Below are 12,238 nucleotides of genomic sequence, written 5' to 3' on the forward strand. Positions count from 1 at the left end.
TTCACACGGACAGTGACCCAGAGCCAGGATCGAACCTCGGACCTAGGTGGCATGAGGCAGCAATGCTAACCACTGCCCCACCGTGCTACCCTGCCTTCAGCCTTTCCTGATATCACGTGGAGTGAATCGAATTGGCTGAAGACTGGCATTTGTGATGATTGGGACCTCAGAAGGAAGCCATGATAGATGACCTACTCAGCACTACTGCCTTAAGATGGCTGCAAATACTTCACCCTTGTCTTTTGTTTGATGGACGAGGTTCCCCCAACATTGAGAATTACGATATTTGTGGAGCCTCCTCCTCCAATTTTTCTTTAATTACCACCATTCACGACAGGGTGTGGCAGGACTGCAGTGACTTGATTCGATCTGTTGATTGTAGGACTATTTTTCTCTATCTCATGCTGCTTCTGCTGTTTAGCATGCATGCAAATTGTGTTGGAGGTCTTGTTGCACAGTGGGTAGCGTCCCTGCCTCTCTGAGCGAGAAACTCCGACTTAGAGTCCCTCCCCAGGACCTGATGGCCAAGGAAGGTGTGCTCATAACATGGTCAAACAGGTTGAATGTTAACCTGCAAATCCTTGAACATGCTATTGGCTGGTGATACGTGCGGGAGGGACTCCTGGTAAGTCACTTGATGTGGTGGTGTCCCCTCAAGTTATAAGCCTTCTGCGACAAGCAACCTGTTCTGGAAATTACTAGCTACGGAAACAGACAAAAATCTGCCTTAGTACACCGTTACGTACCGGAAGAGAATTGGAATTGTGAGAAATTAGTACAGTTTGGGAGACATTATTTGAAATAATTGTGGAAATAGATGGCTGGACCTTGGAGTTTGTGTACAAGCTTTTAAGACAAAGGAAACCTGAAGGGAGAGGTGTAAAACCTTGATGGAAGCAGCAGATGGAAAGCATAATTTAAAAGAAGATTTGAAAGTGTAACTTTTGAAAGCGGAATTTAAAATCACTCGTGTGGAAGCTAATTCAGTGGGATAAGGTGTCCCACAGTATAAGAATCAGCTTGGGGATTTTGAAGAGAAATCCACAGGCATTCACTTGGGTTCAGAGAGGAGTGTGTCTTACCACAGTCATCCTGTGTGCTTAAAAGGGACTTTATGTTCATGAGACCATTGTTGATAAAATGTAATTTGTAAACCATATTAATCCTAAAACACTTAGCTCAGGGGGGAGTAAAGGAGTATTGTATCATAATCCAATTTTTTCATGGTTCATTTTGAAAACAAAGTTTGTTGTTAAAACTAAATAGCGATCCTGTAACTCTGTTCCTCCACATATTATAAATAAAGTAAAAGTTTTGGGGCGGGATTCTCCCATACTTGGTGCGATGGCCCGACGCCGGCTCTAAGAGCGGCGCGAACCACTCCGGCGTCAGGCCACCCGGAAGTTGCGGAATCCTCTGCACTTCTGGGGGATAGGCCGGTGGCGGAGAGGTTGGCGCCGTGCCAACCAGCGGCGAAGGGCCGCCATTGACCGATGCGAGTTGGCGCATGCGCAGAACCGCCGGCGTGTTTCCTGCACATGCGCAGGGGGTTTCTTCTCCGCGCCGGCCATGGCAGAGCCCTACAGAGGCCGGCGCGGAGGGAAAGAGTGCCCCCACGGCACAGGCCCGCCCGTAGATCGGTAGCCCCGATCGTGGGCCAGGCCACTGTGGGGGCCCCTCCCGGGGGCCGGAGCCCCCCGCACCCCCCCCCCCCCCCCCCATCAAGGACATCGCTAGCCGCCCTCCAAGCCAGGTCCTGCCGGGATGGACCATGTCTATTTCACGCCAGCGGGACCTGCCGAAAACGAGCGGCTGCTCGGCCCATCGGGACCTGGAGAATTGCCAACAGCCCTTGACCGGAGCGGCGTGATCCGCGACCCCGCCCAAAAACCGGCGCCAAAGAATTTGGCAGCCGACATCGGAGCGGCGGGGTGGGATTCACGCTGCGGGGGGTCGGAGAATCCCGCCCATGGCCTTTTGAGCCAGGTTCCATCCTGAGATCTTCCAATCCAGTTATAACATCAACTGGGATTGTGCACTGGTAGAGCTGACTTTGGCAGTTTTGTAGCTAATTGGAGACTTTTGGGTTTGGCAGGATGGCAGAGAGGCTGTCCAATTTCCTTTTGATTGTGGGACTGCAAAGCTTTGCCTCCAGCAAGAGAGCGAGAGACTTCCTGCAACTGCAGGGGTGACTTCTTGTTTCTTCTTAGGTTAGGTGGATTGGCCATGCTAAATTGCCCATAGTGTCCTAAAAAGTAAGGTTAAGGGGGGGTTGTTGGGTTACGGGTATAGGGTGGATACGTGGGTTTGAGTAGGGTGATCATTGCTCGGCACAACATCGAGGACCGAAGGGCCTGTTCTGTGCTGTACTGTTCTATGTTCTATGTTCTATGTTCTTCTTTCTGGTCACTCACACCAGCACACACATATCAGATCTGTAGCAGCTTTATAACTAATTTCCCTATGTATTCAAGGAAGGACAGTCTTGCGTCCAGAGTCCATTCTTTCTCTGATCTCAGACCATTTTACACATTTAGCGACATAAATCAACAGGAGAACACGGTGGCCTAGTGGTTAACACTGCTGCCTCACGGCGCCGAGGACCTGGGTTTGATCCCAGCCCCAGTCAATGTTCGTATAAGTTTGCACATTCTCCGCGTGTCTGCTTGGGTTTCACCCCCACAACCCAAAAATATGTGCAAGGTGGGTTAAATTGCCACGCTAAATTTCCCCTTAATTGGGAAAAAGAATAATTAGGTACTCTAATTTTTGGCTAACTGCTGAGATGTAGCAATCAGTCTACATTGTCTCGGCAACCACAGGAGATGAAAATTCAGTCTTGCATTTCAACTCTTCCTTTCAAGTGTCTCTGTCTGAAGTGGGCCTTCACTGTCATGTTCTCTCATGACAGTTCTGTCAACTATAATCCACAATGAAATTTTCCAGAAAGTTTATTGCCCATCTTATCCTCAGTGTCTTTGCTTGCCTTTCTGATTAAAGACAGAAGTCTTCCTTCAATAGTTCAAATTTCCCATTAGTCATTGATACAATTTGTCTGCTGTCATTACACAATATACAATACTTATCAACTTGCACTTTTAGTTATTGAAGACTCAGATACCACAATAAAACAAGAACTTATCTTTAATTTTTGGTTCTTCTGCTGACCTGAATAGTTTATTAGGTTCCAAAAAATCTTTCTGATTTGGAGTTCAGAAGTCCAGCAAATACTTGTGGCCAAACAACTCCAGCTTGCTGCACGCTAAGAATCCTTTGCAGTTTTTATAATACGATCATTTTACTGCATAACATTTGTACCGGTTTTTTTCCATGTTAAATGATGAATTTGCAAAAGTGAAAGACATATATCGGAGATCATTTTCATAGTATTAACGGGCTAAGCTCATAAGGGGTGCTGCTTCGATAATTAACCACAGTCAGGCTCGCTATATTGTCAGATTGGATGAAAAATGGGGCCTTAGAGTGAGATTATGAAATAAAAGGCCCTTCCAACATGTGTTGCAAAGATTATTTTGGCATTAGTCCATCACCTATCATAAACATCTCAGTAAATGTGACTCTTTGACATATTGTCATAAACAATGCATCTTGACTGGTTGAGACAAACCACAGGAGGCATGTGACAGACTTTAGAGAAACTTTAAATGTTTATCAGAGTGACTGCAGATGAGACACATTTATCAGCAGTTTCTGGATGTTTGTTTCCTTGAATACAGACCAATTGGCCCTTTAGAGTTTAAAAAGACGTAAACTTGAAAAATAGCACTCTCTACATCCAATTAAAACTGCAACAATAAACACAGAGACAATACCATGACCAGATCCTGATTTTACAATATCTCCACATGTGAGGGAGAATGAATATCTGAAGTTATTTTTCACATTACAAGATGGCCATGTGTTGTATCACCTGTCGATTACATATTAAACTGAAAAATTTTGGATCTTTTTTCCTAAATGTCTCTCCTGTTCTTCTGAAAGCGTTGGGTGTAATTACATTACATGCCACAACTCTCCTGTACCTTGCTGCAGCAGATATTTTTTACATCAGGCCACTCATAAAGACACATGCATGCACACGCGCACACACACACCTTCCAAAAGATGTTCGCAGATGAGCAAGAATATTCTACCTGTTGTCCTTTGCCTATTGTAAAGACATTGCATCCTCATCATTGTTCCAGCTGAGTATAATTAACTCAGATCAGATCAAAGATTGGGCTTTCCTAGTTTGTCAGGCTCCATCCCAGAGCATGCAATGCCAGCTGCCCACTGAACTATTAGTGTGCCCATTTCTGTCCCAAGAAATTCACTTAGATACTCTGCTTTGAGATGTGACATTGTGGAAATGTGCTTGTTTTTATATATTTTCAGTTGTTAAACAAATCTACACAATGAAGCTGCTCCTGGCCTGGGACTTCGAATCTTTTTTGAATGTTATCTCAATCTACAGATTTATTTAACCATTTCTTTCTCAGTAAACAACACTTACCGCGTGTTTCCCGGCGCCGAGGAACCGCCTGCTTTTTAATAACTAAATTTAGAGTACCCAATTTGTTTTTTCCAATTAAGGGGCAATTTAACATGTCCAATCCGCCTACCCGGCACACCTTTTTGGGGGTTGTGGTGGTGAGACCCATGCAGACAGTGGGATCGAACTCGGATCCTCAGCGCCATGAGGCAGCAGTGCTAACCACTGCACCACCTTGCTGCCCCGCTATTTAATGCGCCCCTGGTTAGATAGGTGGCCTTAGCGGGGAACAGGCGGCTAAGGCTGCACAAAGCCCCATTTTCTGCATTGAGGAGTTCCGCTCACCAGTACTCCTCAGTGGTGTCCGAATCTGGAGTCTCCGGGGTCAGGATTGAACCCGTGTCCTTGGCACAGTGAGGCAGCAATGCTAACCACTGCTGCGCTATATTGCTGCCTTGTGTAATATATTTGTAAAGTATCGAGTTAAGATAAGTCAGGAGGTATTTTTTCCATAGTCATTGACCTTTGAATTTAATTATCAGTGCAAAATAGCAGTGTGAATTCCAGCATGAGTTCAAGGTGAAGCTGGGCAAGTTCCTGGCAGCGGACTACACTTGATTATAGAAGTATTTGAGCTAATAAAGAATAATGGTGTCCGTCACCATGGTCTTATGGAGTTTGCTTGATTGCTTCTGGGAGTCAGAGAAGAACCTCACTGAGATTTTGCACTTAAGGTTTTATTGCTCTGCTTTTCTGTCTTTCCCAGGAGATTACTTGATTATGGTAAGGGAGAGGTGGCATGTTAGGTGAGATGGGTTTAATGGTGTTTGCATGCTTTACCATATAGGGTAGGAGAGGCTTGTTGGATGGCTTGGTATTTTCATGTCATTTATTTGTATGTTCATACAGCCGTTGCTAGACAGTGCCCACCCACTGAGGTGGCAGCAAGCAAACTGACCAGAGCATACTCATGGTCCATTCATGAGCTACTTTTTAATGCTTACTATCCATCACTCCATCTCTATAATATATAGACAGTGCTATATGTACCATGCCAACGAAGTGTGCATGACTATGTGCTGCAAATGCAAATAAAATGCAATAGAAAGATGCAATAGAAGGAGTCTGTTTAAAATAAAAATTACTTCCCAGCTTTACTCTTCATTATGGTTAAGCATGTTTTGTAAAGTAATTTGCTAGCCTCAGCTCACATTTTCCACAAAGCTAAATCTCCACGAGAGTTACTGTACTTCAACATTTTTAAGTTATTAGTGCAGCATGTCCTGTGCATTTGTGCACGATCATTTTTGTACAGCTTATGCTCTTAATTGTCAAACAAAAATGTAAACCAGAAACATCTGTCTTATCTACAGGATACTTCAAGAAATATCCCTACCCCCATTGAAGCATGGGACACTAATTCCAAAGTAAACAGTGTGACATTTTATCTGTACTTTGAGTTGCTTCAGCTCTGTATTTTTAATGTATCGTTTGATTCCAACAGGACTTGTCCTATAAGGATCGTCACTGGCATGAAGCCTGCTTCCATTGCTTCCAGTGCAAACGGTCACTGGTGGATAAGCCTTTCACTGCCAAGGACGACCAATTGCTCTGTACGGACTGTTATTCAAATGAATACTCCTCCAAGTGTCAGAGCTGCAAGAAGACAATAATTCCAGGTTAGAACAAAGTTTACATATATTAACTCCTGAATCGTCACGGGATGAAATGAAACCTATTTTCTGTTAGAAGGTTGCTTCTTCAAACCCATAGGTATGGTGAAAATGTTCTTTAATTTCTTTTCCTCAGTGATACATGGCAGAATCCCTTACTTCTAGTAGAGGAAGCTTCAGACTATCACCTGGGTCATCATCAGTGCTGTTCTTAATATCTGCAGACCATAAGAAAACGAGTCTTAAGGTCATAGAATTTACAGTGCAGAAGAAGGCCATTTGGCCCATCAAGTCTGCACCGGTCCTTGAAAAGAGCACCGTACCTAAGGCCCCCCCCCCCCCCCCCCCCCCCCCCCCCCTCGCCACCCTATCCCCGGAACCCAATCCAACCTTTTTGGACACTAAGGGCAATCTAGCATGGCCAATCCACCTAAACTACACATCTTTGGACTGTGGGAGGAAACCAGAGCACCCGGAGGAAACCCACGCAGACACGGGGAGAAAGTGCAAACTCTGCACAGGCAGTGACCCAGCGGGGAATTGGACCTGGGACCCTGGTGCTGTAAAGCAACTGTGCTAACCACTGTGCTACCATGCTCCCTAATAGGTTTTCCCCTTCCTACAGAAAGGTTCGCGTGAGCCACAGAGTTCACAACCTTGTAGTAAGTGAAAGAAACAGAATTGTTCACCTGATTGATGGAGGCAGTATTGACAGTTAGCTGATGATAGATGTCTAATTTTAACTTGCAGTTACGATTTTTAAAAATGGGCAGCAGGAAATGAAAGGAAAGTTGGCTAAGCTGTTTAATAGTGTTGTAACTTACACATGAACCATGGGGCCAGGCGAATTTGGCTCTCTTGAGTCATGTGGAATACAAGCTCCCCTGCTGATAGGGCGGCGCTCCCTCATCAGCAGGCGAGGGAGTGTGAGCTGTGCATGGGTAGTCCCTTCTGGGACCAGTGCACATAGAGTCTTTGTTTTGTTCCTTACACTCCCTCTGTTGCCGCTCCTTGAACTCAACAAATAAGACAGCCAATTGGTTCGTTTACAGCATCACTAAAAGTAAATATCAGCCTTTAGACATTTGAAACCAAAAGGAAGAGATATTTCCATAATTATCATAGAATTCATAGAATTTACAGTGCAGAAGGAGGCCATTCGGCCCATCGAGTCTGTACTGGCTCTTGGAAAGAGCACCCTACCCAAGGTCAACACCTCCACCCTATCCCCATAACCCAGTAACCCCACCCAACACTAAGGGCAATTTTGAACACTAAGGGCAATTTATCATGGCCAATCCACCTAACCGGTACATCTTTGGACTGTGGGAGGAAACCGGAGCACCCGGAGGAAACCCACGCAAACACGGGGAGGATGTGAAGACTCCGCACAGACAGTGACCCAAGCCGGAATCGAACCTGGGACCCTGGAGCTGTGAAGCAATTGTGCTAACCACTATGCTACCGTGCTGCCCATTAGTCAGAACCTATAGATCTGTAGATTAGTATAGACAAAGAGTTCACAACTGAAATACTAATTATTTGTTCTCCCCATTTTGCTTTGCAAAGATATGCTTCATTCTTAAAATATCTGAAAGAACATTACAAAACATTTCAAAATGGCCATCACAGAGAGTGCAATGATATTCAAGTTTTCTACGCAGATCATGTTGCGCTCTGAGATATTTCAATAAATTTGTGATGCATGTAATATTTACTGTAGATATTCAAAGTGAGTCGTATATCCGGAAGGGTTCTGTACAATTCTCCGCCTTTTCGTGCTCTTTGGCTCAAAGGTCTTAGACCATGACCTTTCCCCATTGCACCTCTGTGATTTTGAGATTTGACTCAAATTTCAAACGAGAAATCAATCTCACTTCCAATTTACTTTGTGAAGAACTGAGGGATGTACAACTTCCTTGTCTGCCCCCTCGTCTTGTGGTTGTTGTCTTTGAAAAATCTTACTGCTGAGTGTATAAACCTCCTCAGCTTCTGAAGGCTGAATTTCCACTGTTTCGTCTACTACGTCAACCAATCTTTTGCTTGGCCATGAGGAATTTGTTATACCATACATGGGCATGAGGAGTTATTTTATGCTATACATCCGCTTCCTCCTCCACCCATATATTTTTCTCATTCCAGCACCAGGTTGATCTGAGCCGTTCCAATTCTTTGTGGGAAATTCCCAATCTACTAACATATTCTGCCAAATTAATATTCTGTTTCTGAACACCTCGGTGTTCTTCCTTGATTATTGTGGCTTTTATTACCATCCCAGACCGGACCCCAACAGTGGTTAGGATATGGACTGAAACTCCAATATTTTTGTTTATTTTGTAAGACTGTGCGGAAAGAACGATTTGTTCCAGAAGTGATTGCAAGAAGAAATAGGGATTTTGAATTTTAAAACAAAAAGAAAAGTTTACAATGACCCCTTAACACTAATACTCAATTCCCCATTAAAAAACAAGAAAACATACAGCTCTCAATCCAGCTTAAAATCAGCAGGGCATACTTGTTTTGCAGAACAGATTTGGTTCCCGGTTAGAATCACTGCAGATTCTGGCTGAATATCTTCAAATAGCTGCTTCAAGTGGTTCGTTTCAGCCTCTTCCTTGTCTTCAGACAAGACTGCTCTGCTTTAAAATATTATTACTCTTTTTTTTTTAAACTATCCTATTGGGAAAGAAAACTGCCCTTGTGGACTCTGCGGTAGCCAGATCAGACCTCAATCCTTCTTCGAGAATCTTTCTCAAAATGTCTCACTGAATCTTAGCTCTACCCATCACTGATATCATCTCCCCAAGTTGAAAAACAAATTTACTTTCCAGGGACCAGATCCATGAATGTCATGGATCATGTCTTTCATGTGTTTTACTCTGAGACTAGCAGTTCTCTCACTCATCACAAAACCAATTGCCTCATGCAAATGCAATTTCCCCAACTCAAATCAGGTTCCATTCTGTGATGCCTGTTTGGGGTACTGCTTGTGCTTTCTCTCTTTTTTGTTTCCTCTTCTGGCTCTAACACTAGTTCCCTGTCCGCTGGCCGGTGAATGTTGTATTGTTTCTTACTGTCCTTGATAAATTTCCTAGCTACTTCTGTCTTTTGCATAGTGGCTTTGAAGTAGCTGGACTGCTTCTCCTTCAGACCAAGGTCTCAAACTTTTAACACGCTTCCGACCAGCTGCAGTTTTTTGATACGTTTGCCCAACTCTTTTCTCATCACTCTTAGTTCTCTGCTGTGTCTTCTCTCACTTTCTGATTGATTACAGCTCTATTGTTTGTTTGTAGCTCATTTCCAAGGAACTTCTCATTACGATACAAAGGGACAGAATGCAACTGAGTCTGGTGGCTTTCAGCTCTTCCTTTAATCCTTTGAGGTCTTCTCTTGCCCACTTCCTGTGTTCTCTCCATGCCCCCCCCCCCCCCCCCCACCCCCACACTCTCTGGGGCCAGGGTCGACCACTGTTCCACTACCTCCAGGGATTATTTTACGGCCTACTCTGAGAAGGCTCCCCAATGTATCCTGCCTTAGAAATGGAAAACAGAGATGCAAACCAAATACCAGATCACCAATATGGAAAACAAAGTCTGAGGAAAACATGTTACTACTGATCAAAATGCAATCACAGCTAGATTTAGATCAATGCCGACAAAGTAATATTTAATACAAAATAACTTTAAATATTCAATATACGCTTAAAATCAAGAACACAACAGCAATAAAATGCAAATGCACAAAATGTAGTGCCTGCAGGCCATAGGCCCATAAATTCACAGTGGCTCCCGCACAACCTGCCTTAACAAAACATCATCTGCACTGACCGCATAACGAAAGAAACTAACTCAGGCTCTTTTTTGTGATGATCTGACACTGCTTGGTACCGGAGACAATGGTATTTCCAAAACTCCCACTGCGGGTCCTTGAGGCAGTCAAATGGGCGGGAAAGGGGAGTGACTGCTCACTAGGTACAATCATTGTCGCACCTCCCTAGTGTGTCTTCTGCTACTGCTGAAATTGCTCAAACTACTTTCAAAAGCTACTTTAGTCTAAGGCTCCTTCAATAACACTGATGTATTTTTTACGTTGATGTCTCCATCACTGCCACCATGGCAGAGATTGGGTACTTCTGTTTTGGGACTTGGTTCTTAGACAGATGGCTAGTCAGCACGGTGGCACAGTGGTTAGCACTGCTGCCTCACAACTCTAGGGACCCAGGTTCAATTCTGGGTGACTGTAGAGTTTGCACTTTCTCCCCATGTCTGTGTGGGTTTCCTCTGGGTGCTCCAGTTTCCTTCCACAGTCCAAAGATGTGCAGGTTAGGTGGATTGGCCATGCTAAGTTGCTCCTTAGTGTCCAAAAGGTCAGGTAGGGTTACTGGGTTACAGAGATAGGGTGGAGGTGTGGACTTAAGTAGGGTGCTCATTCCAAGGGCTGGTGCAGACTCGATGGGCTGAATGGCCTCCTGCACTGTAGAGATTCTATTATTCTATGACAGACTGGACTGGGTTGTATTTTGTTTATTGTCACGTGTACCGAGGTACAGTGAAAAGTATTTTTCTGTGAGCAGCTCAACAGATCATTCAGTACATGGAAATAAAAGGAAATACATAATAGGGTAACACAAGGTATACAATGTAACTACATAACACCGGCATTGGGTGAAGCATACAGGGGTGTAGTGTTAATGAGGTCAGTCCGTAAGAGGGTCGTTTAGGAGTCTGATAACAGCGGGGAAGAAGCTGCTTTTGAATCTGTTCATGCATGTTCTCAGATTTTTGTATCTCCTGCTCGATGGATGAAGTTGGAAGAGCGAGTAAGCCGGGTGGGAGAGGTCTTTGATTATGCTGCCCGCTTTCCCCAGGCAGTGGGAGGTGTAGCTGGAGTCAATGGATGGGAGGCAGGTTCATGTGATGGACTGGGCTGTGTTCATGACTCTCTGAAGTTTCTTGCGGTCTTGGGCCAGGCAGTTACCATACCAGGCTGTGATATAGTCAGATAGGATGCTTTCTATGATGCTCTATAAAAGACTGTAGATATACAAGTGTTTGTTTAACATTTGTTTATTAGTACTACTTCAAAGCACGGTACAGAGTAGGCATTTAGCTGAGGCACGATCAATTGGACAAAGACGATAGCTGGATCCAACAGAGGCTTTATTGCTATAAGATGTGAGGCCTCCCACAGCAGCTGGCGAAATGGCTGCTAGCTGGAGGACACGCATATTCATACAACAGGCAGAGACTACCGGCAAACCTGTAATACAGGTCCTACCGTACATCACCTAATACAGGTGCAACAGTGGTTTACCACATTCGCCCCTGTTGAAATTGAGTACGGCAGGGGTGGTGGAGAATTATATACAACAATGAGTTAATATTTACAGTATTTGATTTTTTAAAAATGACTTTTGAAGTCTGGTGCCAGTTAGATTTAATCGGTCCGGTGCCTTGATGTTCCGCTGAGAGCAACATAGCGTGTCGGCGATATCGGTGCTGGCCTGATGTTCGGTGACTCCGGGAGTGTGCCGAAATCTTCTTCATCCTTGGGCGTGGGCAGGGGAAGGACGGATGGTCCTGGTAGGGTTAATGCTGGGCACGCCGGGGGAGGGGAGGGTGGCGCTGGGCCATAGAGGTGGGTGTGTCTGGAACCTGCTGGTGCCAGGTCCCTGAGGGAGATAGTATCTTGGCGGCCGTCGGGGTACACCACGTAGGCATACTGGGGGTTGGCAAGGAGGAATTGCACCCTTTACACCAACGGGTCCGCCTTGTGGAATCGGATGTGCTTACGGAGCAGGACTGGTCCTGGAGCTGCGAGCCAAGTTGGGAGCGACACCCCGGATGTGGACTTCCTGGGGCAGGCTAAAAGACGTTCATGGGGTGTGTTGTTAGTAGCGGTGCACAGCAGTGACCGAATGGAGTGGAGTGCATCTGGAAGGACCTCCTGCCAGCAAGAGGCTGGGAGGTTCCTGGACCGTAGGGAAAGCTGGACGGCCCTCCATACCGTCCCCTTCTCCCACTCTACCTGCCCGTTTTCCCGGGGGTTGTAGCTGGTCGTCCTGCTGGAGGCG

At 45.2% G+C, this 12,238-nt stretch overlaps 1 protein-coding gene across 7 annotated transcripts in view; it reads left to right on the top strand.

Moving 5' to 3' along the window:
• The window catches only part of LOC119977432 (four and a half LIM domains protein 2), a 76,071-nt gene that overhangs the window by 40,028 nt on the left and 23,805 nt on the right, over positions 1-12,238 (top strand). For all 7 annotated transcript variants that reach the window (XM_038818330.1, XM_038818335.1, XM_038818329.1 and 4 more), the window contains one exon: positions 5,997-6,171. In XM_038818330.1, the coding sequence (XP_038674258.1) occupies positions 5,997-6,171 (175 nt within the window). The remainder of the gene's footprint in view (positions 1-5,996; positions 6,172-12,238) is intronic.

This window comes from Scyliorhinus canicula, chromosome 14 (assembly GCF_902713615.1).
Source record: "Scyliorhinus canicula chromosome 14, sScyCan1.1, whole genome shotgun sequence".
NCBI lineage: Eukaryota > Metazoa > Chordata > Chondrichthyes > Carcharhiniformes > Scyliorhinidae > Scyliorhinus > Scyliorhinus canicula.